The sequence below is a fragment of the Cottoperca gobio genome, chromosome 17 (genome assembly GCF_900634415.1).
Source record: "Cottoperca gobio chromosome 17, fCotGob3.1, whole genome shotgun sequence".
Taxonomy (NCBI): Eukaryota; Metazoa; Chordata; class Actinopteri; order Perciformes; family Bovichtidae; genus Cottoperca; species Cottoperca gobio.
In genome coordinates this window covers 13021019-13042993 of record NC_041371.1, presented here as the reverse complement: position 1 = coordinate 13042993, position 21975 = coordinate 13021019, and the positions used below count along the sequence as shown (strand labels likewise).

Below are 21975 nucleotides of genomic sequence, written 5' to 3'. Positions count from 1 at the left end.
TGACCTTTAGGTACAAGCATACACACTAGTGCATATATAGACACGTGAGGAGGATGTTTTCCTCGCTGACCCTTATTCGTTCTGACACACACATACTGAGAGGCTGAGGGCTGCTGCTCTATCCAGCTCTTTTATACAACATGCATCCCTGAGTTAACTGGATCTCTTTAGGTGATGCAACCTTCCATTGGTTGGTTGAGAGATTGCACCCAGTATAGGTCTGCATAAAAATAGTATAAGGTTTAGAGCAACGCTATCCATCTAAACTTTATTCAAAAGTTTAGTTTATAGATGAAAAGAGCTCACGTGTTCCACAGGGTGTTGCAAAAATACAATCTCTGTCAATTCTTGTCCAATTTCAATATCACCATTGTTGGTTTTGTTTTTGACCTCCTCGTCGTCAACAGTATCAAGTTGTCATCTCCTCTCAACTATTAGCTTAACTGACTTATTCATCATCAGAATAAATAAGGTGGTTCTGAAAGTGAGTCTGAGGCTAGGAACGCACAACAAACAATGCCTATTGATTCCTCCGAGAGCGAACCTCAGGACACAATTAGATCTCTTGTTTAGCATACATGGACAGAGCTATTGAACCTATACAAACACACAAACATCTATGTGTCCTGAGAGAGGGAATTCTTAAGCTGTGGTGAATATCTGATTGTCTGCAACACTGCATCTTTGTGTGTGTGTGTGTGTGTGTGTGTGTGTGTGTGTGTGTGTGTGTGTGTGTGTGTGTGTGTGTGTGTGTGTGTGTGTGTGTGTGTGTGTGTGATGGATGAAGGATGTGGTGAAGTCAAGGGACAGTGAGGATAATGTCTGGCATTATGGTTTAATGAGTGGCTCACATTTATGCTATCTGTGTCAATGTGCTGGGACATAGTCAGCATGGTTTCTACATATACAGACAGGTTACAAATGTAAGACAAATCAAAATCAAAAGGAGAGGAGAAACATAGCACATGCAAAGGTTGAAAGGTTTGGCGAGTACTAAAATGATGCGAGTCATATGCCATGACCTTAGCAGTCACCAATTGAACACCTGTGTGAGACCTTGGACAGGCTTATTATATGACAGAATATATCTATTGGAGGGATGATGTTCATGATGTTGGCAGATTATGTTGGACCTTCACTGTTTATGTTGCTTTTTCCACTTTTTTGTTGCATCTGAATACAAGTCTTGCTTAACCTAGTTGCTACCCCCATATACATACATAAATATAATAAGTAGATCAATATTTTTTATTTATTATTATACATTAAAATGTACTGATAGCCTCAAACCACACTGACAGCGTTGCACCCATCTATCTATCATATCATTTACAAACATACAGAACATAATCTTTTAAATTCTTGAACATATGCAACAGTGTCTAATCATGTATGTAGGCTGTGCGGCTTGTGGTAATGGCATACGTGATTAGACATGGTGGTTTAGTTTCTTTATCAGTACATTACATGCAAACATACTTCGCCAGGGAGCAATTTCATCTTCTGCACTGGTCATCTGTATCATTTTAATTTAGTCAATCATCTTAATGGAGGACAGGCCATGCTAATGTACCCACATCGACCATCTTGTGTTGGGGCCTGCTTCTAATAAACCAAGGCAAACAGACCCAGTGCAGTCACAATAATAGAAACAAAAGCTAGGTAGCAAGGTATCTAGAAAGAGACTGTGAGCGAGAGAGAGACTATTGGGGCAGGAGTGTATTCTTAAATGTTACAGCCATCTTTCTCCGCTTCAGATATTGAGAGGTTTAAGATGTCAAGGCTGTAAGCAAAAGCTGATGCAACTGGGGTGAAGAAAAACAAGGACAGGCTTGTGTTGACACGTGTACCTCTGGACAGAACAACAAAGAAATAACTAGACACTTATTACTGACTCCGTAGACAGCAGTTACGACATGCTGCCCTGCTTATTATCACTGTTCAGTGTGGTTCAGATACAGTTGGACACTGGCTGTGTTTCCTCTATACTGCAATATCTGATAAACAATTATTACTGACTACCTGAGAAGAATAGAAATAGGTCAATATATATATATAATATGGCACATTAACAGATTAACTGTGTCTCTGACAGTGGTCAGAGTCAATTAACTTTAGCTTAGCTTGGAATTATGTTAAGTGGAAGGTGTCTTACTCAGCCTAAGCTGTGTCAAACTGCTCAGAGGGGTTGACATGTGGTCATAACACAGTAGGAACATACAGAGAAGCCCTCGTGTAATAAAGGCTTAACCTGTCAGCGCAGATTCAGCCATGCACATAATCCTGTCTGTAGGGCAGATCCTAGATCAGGGGCAACACACATAAATGCTGAGCATTTTGCACCTACATTCACACACATGTATACACAATAATACACAGAGAGAGCCATATCATCTTATATATCATATACCATATCATTGACATTATTAGCCATGATATTCATATTGACAACAACAGCACGTTCCTCAAGCTCCTGCTAGACATAAATTGATACCAGCAGCAGAGGTAGAATGGGGATAAAGTCTCAACAATGCAATCTGCCACACATCTGTCTCTGTTGTGCATGCTTTCATGTGTGTACATACTAGTGTGTGTGTGTGTGTGTGTGTGTGTGTGTGTGTGTGTGTGTGTGTGTGTGTGTGTGTGTGTACATGTGTGCTACTGTCTGAGCCACCCTGAATCCCTCTAAGTCACAACAACAACATTCCTTATCATCGCCCCAACCACGGACACACCACCAAGAGGAAACCCAGAGAAGCGAGGAGGAGGAGGGCAATAGGTGGCGAGGAGAGGGACAAAGAGGGGAGAGGAGGAAGGCTAAAGTTTAAAGATCTGAATATCCTCTGGATTTCACATATCATATGAATTTTACCAGAATAATGTCCTGCTGTTTTCAGTTTTTGGACTCTTTTATTGCCTGCAAATTTTTTATTGTTTCTGACAAAAAGCCAGATCTATCACACGTAAGAAAGCCCTTTCAGTCTGTTTACCTTGATCATGATCCACACAGACAAACTTAACTTAACTCTTGAAAGAAAGAAAAACATTACAAGGCAATCTCACGGTATCTCCCAAAGCCTTAATAAAGAACGAAACTACTTACTTTCACTCCAGTATAAACATCGTCAAGTAAAATCCCTCCATTTACTGGGTCTCCTTCTCCCTGTCTCTCTCCTTCTTGCCCCTCTTTCCTTCTGTCTTTAACTTTCTTCCTCTCTCTCTCAAGTACTCCCCCTCTGTCAGACGCATGAAAACACTCACTTAGTCACACACACACACACACACACACAGACACACACTAACGCACACACTCACACAGACAGAGTCACCCTCTCACACACTCTCTCCTCCCGCGACCCGGAATGCTTGGCAAGATCCAACTGTACTGAAATACTGTGCTCACCATATAAGGTAGCAGCAGCTTCACATGTCACACGTAATTTACATGCAGCGGGGCGGGAGTTTGCCTTACACACACATACAGACACACATGCAAACCCATGCTTCCCCCTTTAGGCTGACGCAGCAAGGGAGGGAAGAGGGACAAGAGAATCAAATTATTATCAAATACCATTCCCTATGTTAACCAAGCCCTGCAGGATAACTCCCAACATGTCCAATGTTGAGTCAGACGGAGGGAATGAAAGCTGAGTGGGCGATCTATTGATCCTCTCCACTGTTTCCTGGAACAACTATGGCCCTCCAAACACACACACACAGACCAGCAAATATTCTTGCTAACTAGCGCTACCCTCAGGAAGTAGCTATTGTGTGACTGTCTGCTTTGAGCCAAGAATGTGTCTTATTGTGTGTGTGTCTGTGTGCGTACGTGCATGTGTTTGTGACTGCCTATATCTATAAAACAAGCCGTAACAAATCAATGTTAACCCTATGGCCCACATACTGAACACATATACACAGCAGACACTAAAGCAAACAATCCCCATATCTCTACCTATGTTTCAATGCACAGGCGCCTACTTTGGAAAGTAAAAGCTGCAGCACACACAGGAGGAAAGATCTAGATAAACCAATGAGACAAGGAGGAGGGTTATGAACCAAGCTCTTACCTCTCACATTGCTCTCCAGTTTGTGTGTGTGTGTTTGCTTCCGCGTGTCGATAGACTCTGTGTTTATGCGTGTGCTCAGACAGGCCGCGACAGCAGACCCCCAGGCACCGGCTGGACCATTCTCAGGCAGGCAGGCAGAGAGCAGCAAGGCAGAGCGACTGGCAGAAGACAGGCAAGCGAGTGAGCGAGTGAATCAGCAGCGAATGAGTAGAGGAGCTGTGCGGAGCCGAGCACCAGAGTGAGAGAGAGAGAGGCGGAGTGTTTGTGTGTGTGTCTGTGTGTGTGTGTGTGTGTGTGTGTGTGTGTGTGTGTACGTTGCAGCGTTGGCTGTGTGCGCTAGTGTCTCCCCTCCCCTGCCTCTTGAAGTGGCTGTGCTGAGCTGTGCTAAGACGTGCTGGGCTGTGTTTCTACTGACTCCCCAGCCTCTGGATCGTCTGTCTGCTGCCCGAGGAAAGTGGTGCTCGCTGGGTGGCAGTAGCAACAGCTGTGGAAGAGGAGGAGGAGGAGGAGGAGGAAGAAGAGGAGGAGGGAGCTTTGACTGCACTGGGCATACAGATCCTGCAGTCCCCTCTCCCTCCCTCTCTTCTTCGCTAAAGGTTGGCCACGCCCCCCTTAAAACAACACCAGGAAGTGCTGGTTCAGTTACAGCAACACTGCCCTTGCCTATTCAATGAAGTTGAAGAAGGAGAGAGGGAAGAGGGAGTGAGGAAACATTGGCAAAATATTTTTGGAAATTAGTACCAGGATAAACACAGCAGCAAGGAAAGGCCATGCAGAGTAACGCAGGGCATTAGAAATAAAAGCTGTGATAGTGATGTTAAATACTACCAGAGAGAGGGACAGAAACAAGTGAAACAGGGGTTTAATGAGGTAAGCACGAATAAAGAGAAAAACAGCAGTTGGAAAGAATGAATAGATTAAGGGATGTGGAGGAAACAATTATGGAAAGAAATGTACAGGGAGTTTGCGACAGATTAGATCTGGCTTCTGTCAGGATTCCCTCTTCTGCTGTGCCATGCAACCCTCACACACCTCAGCACAGCCTCACACTCACAGCTCTTGCCCACACTATAAAAGCAGGACACATTGAACTGCACTAAATCAAATTGGACAACGCCAGTAAGTGGCTATACATTTGGAATAACACAGAGCGTGTAAATACTCTGGAAATGGCTATTAAAAAAGGTGCAGACCAGTGCAGTTTGTCTCCAGGTCAGCAACATATTACAAAAAAGGCTAACCAAGACAACAGAGACAACCGCTGCAGCCAACTTTTCTGTATTGTTGTTGACTCAAGACTTCTGCCGCCACAACCCCTTGCATCCAGGGGAAAGCCGGCGAGGCTAAAGGAGCCTCCAAAAATTTGATTTGGACCTGATGCTGCAATTTACGGTAGCCATGGAGATAGTGGCCTTGGCATCTGCAGGAATCTTTACAGCTTTTGATTTGTGTGCTGACGCCAAGTTTTCTGTCTGATGCTGCATATTGTCTATGACTCACTTCATTTGATTGTGAGCAAGGAGAAAGTGCATTCATAATGATGCCAGAACAAAAAATAAATAGCTTAGAAATGTATTTTTATTTACAAAGAAAAAACAAATTCCACACATTGCAGCTCTGCTGAGATCGCACCTGCATCCGTGTTCGTAAAGGGATGTAAGACTCCTTTCTTTCTTCGCTATATACATGTATAATGCTGTGAAACAATACCCTAATGCTTCTCCTATGTGTCTTTCTGTTCCATCACTTCCTATCGCTGCACAGCTCTGTTTAATACAAAGCTGGTGATAAGTCATCTCTAATTTACACAGCAGGGCCTTAAACCCAGGGTGACAATCTGTGGTGGAGCCCCAGCTGCAGCGCTAACCCTTTACCAAGCCAATATTATGGTGCAATGTGCCTGTGCACTCAGAGCGGGCAAATAACATGTTGTATACCCCGGACATAAGGAAGATGTCATAGGATACCGTGGTACTATTGTTCTGAGTTGATCAAAAGTTGATCGACAGTGCCATTATTAGCTACAACAGCAAAGTGCATGCCTTAATCTATTTCCAACCGTCATTAGTGATGGAAGGAGATCTATTTCCAACCATGGAAACTGCCCTGCTGCACATATAGTATGTCTTTTAGATTAGTAGAGCAATCTGTTTGACTGCTGATCAATGGAAGCAGCAGCTCACTCTTACCTACAAATGGGAGTTTTCCTTGACCCATAATGAAGAAACATGGCGATTGATGTTGTTCGGCTCAATAGGAGACACATTAGCAACGCCTCCAAAGATCTGGGCTTTCTGTGAAACTGACATGGAATTTCCCCTCTTCTGCTGCAGCTGAGTGTATGCCAGTGCTTCTGCTGTTTTCTGTGTCTGTGTCTTTCTTTTACTCCTCTGCCCTTCTGGTCCATATTTCTTATTCATTATCTTTTTTCATATGTTCTCTATGAGTCTGTTTTCATCACTTTGCTTCACTTATGACTACATCTTAATTGCCCTAAATTTCCCCCCAAACAACCACTTGTCTATTTGTCACAACCCGCAGATCCACATTCCCCTAGTCTATTCAGAGGTATGAATATAGAGCCAAACTTTGCAGTTACCAGATGGTTTGCTCATTCAATTTTACTCTGCATATAATACATGTACAACAGAAGCCTAGTTCTCCTTTTCTAGTTTGTTTTTCTTGCTCTGTAGTGAAGTCAGTCATGCATTTTAACTTCCTGCTGCATCTTGTGTCTCACAGATAAGAGGCTGGCGTGACCATTGTTTTATATAGGAGATCAATGAGGCTGTAGAGCTGTTTAGGTATGAGCGAAGCGCAATAGGAATCAACATCCTCGGGTTGAGCAAGCTATTCACATGCATAACCAACTGAAAACAGGAAGAGGCGTGTACGTGGTCTAGTTAAAGGGGAATTCCACTTTACACATCAAGATCAGTAAAGTAGTCATGGGGAGAAAGTCGGAGAAACAAACTTCCTGTTGGTAGTCTTACAAACTTATGAATGTGAAGTTCTAAATTGCTTAAGAGCAGAGTAAAAGAGTCAATTTACAAGGAAGCTCAGAATCTTCTAGAAACTCCCTCACACTATTCTTCATCCATCACATTAACCCTAAACCAACACAGTCTGGCATGGGTGACCCCATCTTCCTCTGTCAAGCCATCAAATCCTAACACTTCACCTTCAACCACCCTTATTTTCTCTCCCTCCTTCCTGATGAATGCAACTTTCCACCTTAAGCTTCCCCATCATCTCAGCGCTCTGCTATTTCCCAGCCCTCTGTAAATGACACTGGCTGGCTGATGTGAACTCTCACTCCACTGAAGAAATGTCCCAGAGCTTTTGTGTGCCAAACTCTGACGGCTCATCTATCACTAAGGCCGCAAATACACATTACACCCCCATTACAGACCATCACAGCAACAACTGCAGCGGTACACAGTCTCGCGGAAAGGCCCGCAGCATGGAGATGCATTCAGCGCACGCCATTTCACTATAACTTATTTGGGAGGCTGCAGAAAGTGAAAGCTAAATATGGCTTTGAGGTATCTTCTACACTTAAATCAACTTCAGCTTATATTATGTGTTAATTCAGAACGCATGGGGAGAACCCCACATAAACAAATATTGTTAGAAATATTCTACAGATTACTAAAACTGTAGAATTGGGAACAATTGTAAATGTGTGTATGTACAAATACTCCTTATCTAGTACGCATACGTGCAGTCATATTTCCCTGGTGCGTACTTATGGTTTTCTCTCAACTTCTCTCCACTTTGACGCAGTGAAGGGAAGCAGGTGCAATTCAAGCTGTCGAGTTTGAAATACAGAGAGAGGAAATAGCAGCCTGTCTTGTCCCCATCTGACACCATTGTGTGTGTGTGTGTGCGAGCGTGTGTGCGTGTGTGTGTGCGTGTGTGTGCGCGCGTATGCATGCATTCAAGCTTGAAGCTTATCTTGAAGATAAAATGAAACCGTATGGAAACACCCTGTACAAAAAAGACTTTCACTACAGCTTCCAGTAATGTTTCTGTCTAAATGTAGCCTGCAGATATACCGCTGCAAATATCAAATAAACTTTCCTTACATCCAAAACCTCTACAAACTGTATCTCTATAAGAAGTTTTATAAAGAGAAAAATACTGCAAACATCGGCTTTCCTAGAACTGTATCAGACACAATTTAGCTAAACGAGTCAACATTACACGACTGTTAAATCTAAAGAAATGTATCAATTGAAAACACTGAATAATTCCAAAAGTAATTTAAAGTTGTCAACAGACATTAATCCTACAGAAAGTGATTTTATAGCCAGTGAGCTTACCTGTGTGTCTGTCTATCGCTGATGTGCCACTGGGACAGGGGAAGTCACTTCAACACAGGTCACAGACGCAATGCACTATGGGATGGACATCTTCATTTCTCTCTTCCACTACTCATCTCACTCTCATCTCTCTCACTCTCATAATAGCACCTTCTGCTTGGCAACGGCCATACCACAAATGTGGTCAGGTTTTCAGTGAACCATCCCTGCGCAACATCAAGTATCCATGACAACTACTCCTTATCCAATTTGCATCTTCTGCTTGCATTATATACTGAAGCCAAATATGGTCACCTAGTTATTTTCACCCGCCTCTCTCCGCATCCCCTTCTTAGAACTTCCTGTTTCCCTCCATTTTCACAACTCTGTGTACTTTTCTTGTGTATATGCACACACAGACATGTACACATGCTCGCAGCCTGCGAGTGTGTGAAAAGAGGAAGCGCCTTTCAACATTAGACCAGTTTGCAGCCTGAGAGATAAGCAGTGAAACAGCTTTTTAAAATCAGGAAGTGGGGGGTTGTAAAGGCTGCTGTTGAGGGACTTGCAGTATGTTATCACAATCCTCCCATGGCAGGTACATCGTCACAAGATTTCACTTACCCCCTCAGTTTTTTTTCTGTGAAGTCGTTGCGGGTATTTGGCCTCCTCCTCTTCCTTCCCCAAGGACTGCGTCTATCAAACTATTACTGGAATGTTGAACCAGGCCTCTGGAGCACACACATACAGCAACACTCAGCAGCACTCAGCACCTGTCTCCGACTGCCAGCTCAGAGAAAGAGACGCGGTCAATCACACTGGACAGCACAGCAAAGAGGAAAGAGCAGTGGAGAGTGGGAGGCAGACAAGCGTTTTATCAGCAGAAAAGAACATATGGAGCAGGTTGCATGCTATGTGCAACACTTTACATGATGGCTAAAGCGCTTCATGTGTTGAACTACATGTATCATTATTAAAGTTGTAGCCTCTGTCTCATAACAGTGTTATTGTGCTTTTCAAATACGTGACCACGTATATAAAACATTCTGTATGTTGCACGCTACATACTTGAAGCGACTAATACCAATTAATCAATAGGTATATAAGAAGGTTTCCAGAGCAAACCAGGATGAAGTGATCTCTTCAGACAAATTTGATCATTTCAGAGACCTTATTTCTGGCCTTTTGGTGCCTCTTCATGCATGAAACAAACTATTTTGCAACATTTCTCAATTACATTTGATACCAGTGGCTCCAACCTATAGTGTTCTGGACCCCTAAAGAGTCCAAATATAAATGTGACAGGTCACAAGATGATTAATAAGAATAAAATGTGACGGGTAAACTAGAATTACCTCCTCACGGTTGTACACCTCTGCCAATGTTGCAGTTTACATTCATGTCTGTCAAGATTCATAGAATATATATATAATCAAGACTTTGAGGAAACTTAATAAAAAGGTATTAAGAGTATTTTTTCTTCTAAATGAAAGTTATCACTATATTGGCATGTATGATCACAGTGAATAATTTCAATAGAGAAACACTTTAAGAGGAGGACAGCTGGAGAGGCCCCCTGTCCTTGTTCTCATCCAGGTAGAGGAAGTGAAGAGAGTAGACGCCTACAAGTACCTTGGGGTCCAAATCAATAAAAAACTGGATTGGAATCACAGCACTGAAGCCCTCTTCAGGAAGGGACAGAGCAGACTGTTCTTCCTGAGGAGACTCAGATCCTTCAGTGTGTGCAACAGGCTTCTGAAATCTGAACTCTGATGTAGTCAGTGATTTGTTCTTTGCTGTGGTGTGCTGGAGTTGTGGCATCAAGGCTTGGAGGTCAGCAGTCTCAACAAGCTGTTAAGGTAAGCCAGCAAGGTGATCAGGTTGGACATTATGGAGGCAGTAGCGTAGAGGAGTACGAGGGACAAAATCCAAACCATCTTGGATAACCCTTCTCAACCTCTTACAGGGGGAAGAATGACGGACAAGATCAAATGTTCATCGGAGTCGAGGGTCTAAAGATAAAGAATGTCGTTTGCTGTACAGATCGTGAAGCCCATTGAGGCAAATGTTTGATTTATGATATAGGGATATAAAAATTAAATTGATTTGACCTGAATCAAGCTTTATTGTTCTTGATGTTCTGTATGTCTATTAATGTGTAAGTTCATTGAGAGTCAAATTTATTCAATGTGTTCATGCTTGGCCAATAAAGCTGATTCTGATACAACACACAATTGTATGACAAATATGGAAGTCTTCCCATTAGACATTTTTGTCAAAATTAGCATATGAATTTGTGAATTATGGACAAAACGTGTTCTGTGAGGTCACAGTGACCTTGACCTTTGACCACCAAATTCTAATCAGTTCATCCTTGATTCCAAGTGAAAAATTTGAAGAAGTAAAGCCTGAGATATAAGTATGTGATGAACGGAAAACCCTAAAGCATAATGCCTCCGGCCAGGTCTATCTGTCTAACTATCTGACTAGGACATGTATCTAGTTGAATGAAGTCATGGCCTCATTTTAAGGGGTTACAAGCCAAAAAGGTTGGGACTCCCCTGTCATACAGCAATATAGCAGCTTTATTTTTGCATAAACTAACAGCACATAGTGTGCTGTTTGTTTACATTAATTATACCTTATCTGGTAATGATTTACTGATGTTAAAAGGCTAAACACCACAGAAACTTTGATGTTATTCATGTTTCTTTTTCATTTATTTAGAATATTATCAGGAGATGCAACCTCTCTTCTCAAGCTTTCTAGACATATCATCCTTCCATCTGACACTTCAACTCACCCAGTCTGGAGAAGATCTGAGGAAGCATCAGAGGCCCTGAACACCAGCCGGCATCTCCTCCTCTGCTTCAGGCCTGCTGGGACTCTGGGGATTGGAAGTCAATGAAACCAGGCCTAATTTAGCCTCCACTGCTCCACAAGCTGCCAGGAATCAGAGTGAGACTCCTTCCCTTTTTAGGGCTCCCTGGACACTGGTGTCTGCAAGTGGCACTACAGCATTCCTAGCTACACTAAGGACCAAGAGAGAGTGACAGAGAGAGGTGACAGGCAAAAATGTGTTATATGGAAGCGTCATTTTGAAATATTATAAACTTGCACTGTGGGAACTATGTTAATATAGCATTAATATCAATATTAGTTGGTATTTGTTTTGTATATTTATTGTTGTTATATATTGTAGTACAGTGTGCACATTTTCACTCTGACTTTTATATAAATATTCTATTTTATTCCATGTCATTCTAAAATAGAGCAACTGTGACGAAATACAATTCCCCGGGATAATTAAAATATTTCTGATTCGAGAGAGGGAGAGAAGAGAGAGAGAGAGAGAGAGAGAGAGAGAGAGAGAGAGAGAGGGGAGAGAGAGAGCGAGAGAGAGAGCGAGAGCGAGAGAGAGAGCGAGAGCGAGAGCGAGAGCGAGAGCGAGAGCGAGAGAGTAAACACTCATCTTCCGCTATCACACATACAGTAGTATTTCATTTTAGCGTCCAAGTGTAAAACATAAAGAAGTTCCTCACAATAAAACTGATTACATTACCCTGACATGCAATAATTTGCTAAAAAAACGGCAAACAGCAAAATAAAAAGTTCAACGTATGTATGTTTTTTTCTTAAAAAGGCAGCAGTAATTTAGTATTAACCGTGGCAGCCCAAGTATTTAAAATAAATGGATTAGATGAGGATTACTCATTGAGCCTCCACTCCCTTCCCATCCTTGTGTCTTCTACTTGTGATATGACTACACTTGTAGTATAGAAGACAGTGATCACATAAGCCATGGTATGGGATACACAATAGGATTATCTATGGGGGAGAGACTTAAGTCTCACCTTCACCTCCCACCTCCTTTGGGAGCACACAAATACAAGGCTGCCATTTTTGTAAGTGTGTGGAATAACCCTGGCAAAGACCGATTCAAACAGAAACAATCCCATTAGTCTCTTCAAGGTCCCTTTCTGACCAACCTGCATAATGAGGAGATAAACGCTACTAGGGCAATCTCCATTATTAAATGTTTTAATAAAGAGAATTATTCATGTCTCTTGTGTCATGGACATCTATTAATAAAATTAACCTCTCCTCGCAAGAATTGCATATTACAATTTTAAAAGGAACTTTAAAAATGTGTGTTTCAGTAAGTCTTCAGCTGTAAGTCAACTTTTAAGATGGTTGTTGAGACCTTTTTATCCGGCCTTTTCCATATCAGACTCCAGCCTTCTCACCTGCACGTATAGTGCAGTTCAATCTTTGCAGCTCCTTTGAAAATCCTTCAAAACATCATTTATGTGAACGAAGAGCTCAGTAAGTGTTTATCACTCCAACATGCAATTAGATTCAAACTAGGGACTATTTAAGTGACAAGTCACATTAATTAAACATTATGTGCCAGTATACAGATGACAGTCAGCAATACAGAAGGGAATTAATTTTAAACAATAAATGAAGAACCTGAGTGGGTTGGTCTTAACCATGTTTAGTCCTGTATTAGTCATCCAACTGCTCTGGTAAATATCAATCATTTTAATAGTTAAGGTTCACACCTGTCTTATAAGATCACTTCAGATGCAAACCTGGGTTCAATTATGTCTTGTGCTGCGGGTAAGTATGAAAAAAGTAGTTTACGGTAGGTCTACAATAAAAAAAAACATTTTCAATATAGTACAAGACCCTCCACTTAGTATCATAGCAACTAGTGAACTCAACATGGCACCTATTGTAATTCTAAAACTGTGCAAGACATAATTATATCTCTCCTCAATCAATCACAGAAGCTTGAGCCATAAATAACAGACTGTTCCCCTATAGAACACCAGTCTGTGCCGAAAAGTCAACAAACACTTTCTCCCGTAGCAGCTCTTGCTCTCTACTGGATTCGTCGTGCTAAGAGGAAGACAAACAGAGAGATAGAGAGACAGTGGGTGAGCAAGAGAGATAGAGTGAGTAGAGGAGGAAAAGAAAAACAAATGTAGCCTATGATTACCGAGTCATAATGAAGGCTGTTGGATGGGTCTGTGGCTCGGAGCTATGTCATTAAAGACAGTGCTGAGTAGCTGGAAAACCTACAGGTCTCTATTTGAATCACTGGCATGCTGGAAGACAAGGATTCAAAAGTCCTTTCAAACTACTTCTTTAACATTATTACAACATTTCACAAATATTCTAATAATCTCACTAGCAGAAGCTCTCTTTTAAGTGGTATAGGCTCCACTTTCAAGCCTTGTTACCCTGTGTATGTTTCTGCCAGACAACTACCGCAGCGCTCTGTAAAACAGCTTAGTCCCTGGGACCTTATATTTAGATTTTACGACCAATATTGAATTCTAACCTAAGATATTTTCACCAGGGTGATTTAAGATGCCACCTCGATAGGGCAACAAGTTATGGCAGCAATTATGTTCAGATCACATCACATCACATCACATGGCTGGAAGAGGACATTGGTACATTTGTTCCCTCTGGGTGATGAGAGAAGGGATTGGAAATGTGTGTGCACCGAAGACATGTTACAAAATAACAGAACGCTTGTTTCACTTAAGGGATTTAAGAATTTACCCCACCTCTTAATGTCATATCATCATTGTCATTGTAGTGACAAGTCACAATGACTAAACATGGCCGCAAGGACACAAAATGACCAAGCAATTTCTGAAAGATCAGTTCTTCATTTCTTTTACTTACTGCAAGGCTTTTCGAAACACACTCTGTTTTTAGGGATGTTATCTTATCAACAGAAATGCCAATGCATCAAATGATCATGTCTTGTCACATATTTGCTGAGATATGTAAACATGACAAGATAGAAGTACCATAAGACATCCTTGGCATGTATCACATAATAAAAGCAGATGTGTCCTACATTTCCCTCCTATGCTATTTGTTTTATCTAGCGCCTCTCATACGGGGAGGTGATACTTTCTAGACTTCAGTGTGACATATCCAGTGAGTCATAATCTTATCCTTGTTTGTGACATATAAAGCTTACGTAGGTGTCGATCTTGACTAGGATGAGGTCATATTAGCCTTTCACTGAGTGTTTCGGCCAGTCATATCATATGCTGCCATGATGGAGTTAACTGCCTGACAAAAAGCACACTGCATACTTGTCATTTTTTAGATGTTCTGCCAGTAAAAGGGCCTGATTTAGAGTATTGGCCTTTAAAACCTTCGTCTGTGATTTTAAGGTATTTAATATTATGATGAATATGATTTATATGATGGTTTTGACGTCATACATAGACAAAATATACAGTTGGTAAAGCTAAAATTAGGTAATTGATTGGTAACATTATCTGTCACAGTACCATATAATACCTTAAACATATTATTATTTATGCAAACCTGAAGGACAAAAGTATTCCTGTAGAGGTGAGGAGACTGTGTGTGATGCTACAGGCAGAACAGCCTGACCCCTCTCTCAGCTCCCAGAACGGTTTCTTCAAGCCTCCCTATTGGGATTCTGGTAGCCTACATTCCCTGCTTCAAGGTCGGCAGCAGTGGCAAATTAAATTACTTGTCCTGTTTTGTGGTGTTGGCGCCGGGTCAACAGCAGCTTGGCTAAAATGATGAGTGCGGGAATCTGAAGGGAGCAGCATTTGTCCTGGGCCTCTGGTGTCATGTTTGCAAAGCAAGTCACAGCGATGAAAAGAGCTGAAATCAAAAGCAGTGTATTAAATTCTGCTTCTGTAATCACTTGCAAAAAATCAATTACCTCTGCTTTCAAATGCACCACTTTATACTGTTGTCCTTTGGGTTTATCCTGCTGCTGGAGGATGTTGTGTGCTTGCACATGGAGTGAAGCTGGACTGCATTAGGCCCAATTTGAAAAACTCACACAACAGCACACGCCACCTGCTGGGCATCTTGTGTATGATATGTGGCAAACAAAAGTTAAATATATATGCATTTTTTTATCTATGCTGTTGTTATTGTGGTGATGGTGATAACTGTGTGTGTGCCCAACCACAATGATATCACAGTTCATTTAACATCACTTTGCATCCATGTCTTTCACTCAGCAGAGTCTTCATTTCCACAGCCACAATACAATTGTGTCATGTAGGCTGTCAGCGTCTTGTGTTAGCTGTATCTACAGCAGCATGCAGAGTTTATCTCTCAGTTGCTGAGGGGGTTGTTATCAGAAGACAAACACACCCCACTGTGGAATGGGAGGTACTTAGAGTATGTAATCTGGTGTCAAATACAACACAAGCAAACAGACAACTTGATAGTATGCTGCTCAAATGTGTGTCACAGAGGTCTGTTTGCCATGTCACCAACTGAAGTTATAGGATAAATCAATTAGGAGTTCACACATTACACAAAATAAGATACATGCGTTTTATCTTACCCCTGTAAGAGGAAGTAATGTGAACTTTGCCCATGATATGAAATTTGCTCACCTCCACAATAATAGTTACATGACCTCTAAACACACACGTTGGGGTTGGAGCTATAGCACTTCCTGTGCCAAAACCACAGTTCACATGACACCCTCCTTGTCGTCAATATCAGAGAGGACATTAATTTTAAAAAGGCAATGCACAGCATTTTCTCATCTGATATATACGCAATACCATATCATTGTTACATGAACCATGGCTAGGCTGAGGTCTAACATTGTAATAGGTGGTCAAGCTTCACCTCTTAAGTATTCTCAAGAAGAAGAGAGACAAACATGAAGACTGAATGGACAAGAACTGCAGGCACAGGTAGCATAATGTGTGGCCATTAAGGTACTGTATGTAGCAGAGGGTTTTTTGGCATGTCTACAGGAAGTATAGTCTCGGTCATCTCAGGCATCCAAAACCATGCAGTAATTGTAGAAAGCCTCTTGGTACTAAGTGTAAGCTATACACTAAGCTTTTCTCATAAGATAGATTCACTGCAGCAAAGTTAAAAACACTAATTTTGAGAATCAGAAACCCCCCACTGGTGATATCTATGATTACATAAGATGGTGCATTAAGTTTAAGTTTAAGCATTATATAAAACTACAAAGCCTCCTTGTTGAATTCAGAATAATAAATCTACAAATAGTGTGTGATACTATCTGTTTACTGACAGTAAAGGTAACATTATACATCCAAACAGTACTACCTTTATGAGCACATCCCCTCAGTGAATCAACTTTTCTTGTTCTTAAAGTGTATATTTGTCCATGACACACATGTATAAGGCAATCTAAAGCAGAGCTAGTGATATGAAAGGTTTGATATAGAGGTGTAATCAGAGTGTGTTTAGTGTGCATTGACATCACTGTTAGTTGTAGTGAGAGGCCCTACAGACATGACAATTTCAACCAGAAGAGGTCAGTGAAACAATGCTTTGGTGTTAGGTTACTCCTTAAGCATAATGCTGGGACTACTAGACACTAGGGAGCAGCAGAGCAGCACCAAACAGATACTCACTCACACTTTCTCCTCTAAATACTGCACATATGATGCTAGGTGTTCTTATTATAAAGCCTCATACATTAAATATGTATAAGTACACACACATAAACATGCACAACAGTTATCTGGTTATTCATTACACTTATTTTCACTTTGTTATGAGTTAAAGTGTGTGTGTGTGTGTGTGTGTGTGTGTGTGTGTGTGTGTGTGTGTGTGTGTGTGTGTGTGTGTGCAGTTTTAAGATTTGTCTGAATGCAGTCAGGCAGTATTTATAAAAAAATGACAACATCAGTGTGGAAACTGAGAGGTCTGTTTTGATATACCTCACATACAAAAACCAAATTTGGTGAGACTATTTACATTTTTACCCCTTTGAGAAGTAGTCTGAGTTCAAAGGAGGAGCAGCTCACCCTTGACACAGACAGTTAGACCAAAGGCTAAGCCTCTCCCAAGTACCGGTACCTATTGTTGCTTTATGTTGACAGAGTAGATGAATATTTAACAGGAGGAGGGAAAGTGGTAGGCATCAGATCACTAAGAAGAAAATAACACTCTCTCCATCATGGGACTGGACTATCAATGGTCTGATGACAGACTAGATTGCTGCCTTTGATTGGTTGATTATTTCTTTGCTGGCCCAATGTTGAGCTTTGTAATCAACATTGAATGAAAAAGGTGTGTTGCACGTATACATGTAGTCTGTGGGTTTACAGGTCAGATGGGGTCGTGTAGTAGGCTGTATGCATCTGAGAGAGATGCAGGCAGGATGAAAATGTGTGCAGTTAGCACCATGGACAGCGAACAGAGGCTAATACAGGTGATTAGCGCGATGCAGATGGAAATCAGAAAGCTGGAGCTAGAGAACATGGGCCTGAGGAGGACAGCTGGATCTAATCTCCGAAAGAATGCAACAGTTCCCATCATCACACAAAAATACAGAGGTAGACTTTATTAGCACTAGGCTGTGGACTGCAAAATGTGCGTAGTCTATGTAGTAATACATGTTGCGTTTTGGGGGCTTTATTGTAGGCCACTCTAACGTAGGTTATTGGTTCAATATTCTGATTATCGTTCATATTTTGCTTTTAAATTAATATCATTAAATGTTACTGTCCTGATATTTCATTTGAGTTAAGTGGACTTACCTTTTTGCTGTTATATTTTGTCTTTCTCTTATTTAGAGAGCGTCGTCATGACAGTGAGAAGATATTCCATATTCCAACCGTTGGTCAATCGTCGGAATGTGCAGTTGGACATTGGCAAAAGTGAGCGGTGCACTGGAAAGCAGCAAAGATGAAAAATAGCATGGTGTTAAACTGTGGCCTATCTGACACCGACACATGCGTTGTAACGTTATGATGTCTGTTTAAAAGTAAGTCTTGTAATGGTGGCCTGGCCTAAAGGAAGGAATAGCCTAGCGTTAACTCTTTTGGCATTTGGAACTAATTAGTGTATCACTGTCTCCAAATAAAGTTTTTTTTTTCTGCCCTCGGTGCGTTTTGTCAATCTTTTTTTAGCTTGAAACAGTTATATCGTCGCTAAAAAGTTATTAGGTTCAATTAATATAAAATGTAACCGTTAGCTAATGCCGATGTTCTTATTAACCTTATCAACCTGTGGAGTGCACCTGTCAGTATAGTGACTTTACTCTCGCGAGATTTCGGCGTTGCGCAGTGGAGTACAGCCGTCCGCCATCACTGCATACAAGCTAACATTAGCCAAAAACCACTGAGAAGAGAGCGAGTGACAACAACATAACAGACATACAGACCGACCTAATTCCTGAAGGGGAGGTCACTGAGTTCCCCTGCCGCTTTCCTGGCGTAGAAAACAAACTAGCAACTGCCTTTCATGTAGTCTTTAAGTCAACTTAGAAACGAAAGTCGTTCTAACTAATCATGTCCAACCTCAAAGGCGGCACCAAGAAGGACACCAAGATGAGGATACGAGCCTTTCCTGTAAGTATTTTCCGGCTCTGTGAGTACTGAGACGCTAACTATGAGACTCGAGTACCGGGGATGACAGGTCTCTATGCTAGCAACTGCCTGCTAGCTAGCTGACCAAACGAGAAAATTATGTCGTTGTCAAGTGAAAATTGCTATTAGCAGGATTAATTACCCGGAGAACATTACATGTGTTATCAGTCCAGTTTATTTAACGTTAGCTAGCTTCTTGGTTTGAAAATGCTGTCGTCGTTTGACATGAGCTAATGTTAGCATATGTTACGTTAAGGAAACTTCCTCAGTGACATACTAGCAAGTGTTAGCTAGCTAAGTAGCAGGCCTGATAATGTTAGCTAACTTGGCGCTAGCTAAGTTGCAGTCAGTCAGCAAGTATCATTACGCTATGGTAACAGCAAGCTCTTTTGGCTGTTGGTTGTTTTGTTGCACCACGCATTTGGCGTAGGCTGTTATAGATGGCAATTAACACATTATCATGTTCCGTAAGCGCTCAAGCTAACGCAACTTCAGCCTGACTACAGTAAACATGCCTAAGGTAACTTGAGTAGTTAATGTTGTTGACGTCAACCCACTACGTTACCAGAACTACAACAATGACACAATGATTTCACCAACATCTGTTGATCTCTGGGCTGAATTACATCTTCACTCACTTAATTCATATCTGTTATGAGCGCAGTTGTTATGTTGTGGGATATGCAGTATGGTCTAAGTTTCTACATCCTTCCATTCCTTGTTGAGATTGCTAGTGTGAAACAGACGAATGCTTTTTCTTCTGTTGGATATCCAGGGTTATGAGTGGGTGTCTGGCAGAATGAGTCAGTGAGCAGATGAGTGAGTGAACAATCCTTCCTCAAATATTGATCTCAAATACAAGTGCAAGACCAGTCCATTAGACCACAGTGTAGCCACACTACCAGGTGGCCTGAGTCAATAACATAAGACATTTGAATTAAGGTATTAATATTAATTGATCCCATTACAGCTCTTGCATGTCTAGTAGCTATTGAGACACACTCATCTTGTGATCTGAAAACCCTGACTAATAAACTGGAAGTTGGGGAGGTAAACTGTCATGCTAGAGTGACTTTTCACTAGATGCACCTACCCAACTTTTTCTATCCCAATAATATTCTATTGCCTACTAATCTGATACCGGTGCTATCTTTTTCACATATTTAAAACGTGTAGGCTATTACCTCATGCATGGAACTAATCAGGCAGATTTCATTGTAAAGTAACTTGAGGCTAAAAACTGTGTAGGCAGCCCATGTGACTGAATGAATGTAAGTGATTTAAGCTTAACACTGAATTTTATAATGACATTGACAAGTAAACTGTATTTAATGTGGATCAGTCACATCTGGCCCTATGGGCTTCCTTTTAGGTCAGGTTCACATCAGGTTCTTGGTCGAGGTTAAGAAGGGAGTAAAGGAAGTAAAATAATACGCTGTGCTTTTCTTTAGTGCGATAATGTGAATTTGACATCCACACACTTTCATTGTTATTGTAAGCTATATGGTGAGATATTCAGAAAGTGACAACTACTAGGGCTGGGCAATTTAGCAGAAACCACATATATCATGATAAAAAATAATAATAATTGCATAACTGCATGCATACCTTTTGCCATAAAATTAAATTTAAAGATAAAGGTATCTTTTTCTCAGGCAGAAAGTTGAACACGTCAAAGGTTGTACAAAGATTTGACATGCATTGTGGCTGCTTCTCTCTATTCTCTGTAGAGCTTTGGAGGTACAGTTTGGAAGAAATGTTAACACCCAGGGACTTTATGCCTTGGTTTACTGACTTTAATTCATTTAAAAAAATATATCCTTCATGGACACATTGGTTACCTGTTTGCTGGAATCAAGCAGCACTTACTTTGTTTTTTTAATTGTAAAGATTTTCATGCAGTGTGGACAAGACAATGGCATAGTCTTCATGGACTCAGGTCTTCAACAAAACATGAAATGCATTATTTAGTTTTCTGTTCAATATTGATTACCAAAATATCACCACAAAGCTGTGATGTCTGTTTCTTGGTTGATGCATGATGTGGACAGTTCACTGATTTTTACTTAGCTTTTTCTGTCTGCAGCAAACAAACCAAAAACCTAAACGATATATGGCTTTATTCAACTACCGTGTTGCTATTTCCTTAATTGTTTTTTATGGCTCATCTTCTGCTGAAATTACGTCACTGATGTATCTCTGTTACCATTGATATGACTACACAAGTATAAAATGGTGATTTAATCATGGCTTTTCTGTTAGCTTTAACTCATATGCTGCTGCATTGAGATGCTTGATCAAATTGTTATATATGCTTCCAAAGTTATCTGACAGCAGGCAGAATCATCTGGGCATCACCTGCATAGTGTCACAGAGGGAATTGCAAGTAACAGAATTGTTAGCTTGTTTACGTTCCTGCTACACTTTAGTACCCTAGCCTCACTATAAAGTCACCCATCAGACATCTGTGCTTTCAAAAAGCTATATCTTCCCTGTCCCCACTGCAAGCTAGAAATTGCTTGCTTAGTACGGCAGTGTGTGCGTTTTATGTATACGTTTTGAAATCACTGTGGAAATATCTGGAGAAAGCTGCAATAGTATTCATCATATTAGCAATAAACAGCATATACTGGACCTGTATAATGCAGATGGATCTTTTTAACAAGTGGTTTTGTATTTTGTACTTAATTGTATTGCAAAGAATAATCCTTGAAACTAATGTCGCCATCTAATTATACCATGTTTAAGTAAACACATTTTCATCTTTCTGTCCCTCCTAGATGACAATGGATGAGAAGTATGTGAACAACATCTGGGACCTTTTAAAGAATGCCATCCAGGAGATCCAGAGGAAGAACAACAGTGGGTTAAGCTTTGAGGAGCTGTACAGGAATGCCTACACCATGGTGCTCCACAAGCATGGGGAGAAGCTCTACACAGGCCTGAGGGAGGTCGTCACAGAGCACCTCATCAACAAAGTAAAGAACACTTTTCCTCTTTAATGCAGCTCTACTTTTGAAAAATCATTAACATAAAATAAATAAGAATGTTATTAAATTTAAGACAAACAGTGATAATGCCTTACCATTGTGTCTATTTGTTTTATGTTTCGGTTCTTTGGGCTACTGTCACTTTATAGATCTTGTTGGCAAACAAATTGATGTAACATTTCTAACAGCAAAGAACATGCTTGAAGGATGTTTGATT

General features: G+C 41.0%; 2 protein-coding genes across 9 annotated transcripts in view; one reads left to right on the top strand and one right to left on the bottom strand.

Moving 5' to 3' along the window:
* Positions 1-8671, bottom strand: part of mbnl1 (muscleblind-like splicing regulator 1) — a 42388-nt gene extending 33717 nt beyond the window's left edge. For 3 of the 8 annotated variants that reach the window (XM_029453874.1, XM_029453883.1, XM_029453879.1), the window contains exon 1: positions 3104-3400. The gene's annotated coding sequence lies outside the window, so the exon portion shown is untranslated. Of the gene's footprint in view, positions 1-3103; positions 3403-4070; positions 4480-8395 lie in introns of those variants that run through there. The other 5 variants (XM_029453876.1, XM_029453875.1, XM_029453878.1 and 2 more) reach the window with 5 other exon arrangements.
* Positions 8672-18433: 9762 nt separating this feature from the next.
* The window catches only part of LOC115022179 (cullin-3-like), a 10395-nt gene continuing 6853 nt past the window's right edge, over positions 18434-21975 (top strand). Inside the window, exons 1-2 of the mRNA XM_029453090.1 lie at positions 18434-18750; positions 21549-21746. Coding sequence (XP_029308950.1) covers positions 18691-18750; positions 21549-21746 — 258 coding nt within the window. The 5' untranslated portion in view covers positions 18434-18690. The remainder of the gene's footprint in view (positions 18751-21548; positions 21747-21975) is intronic.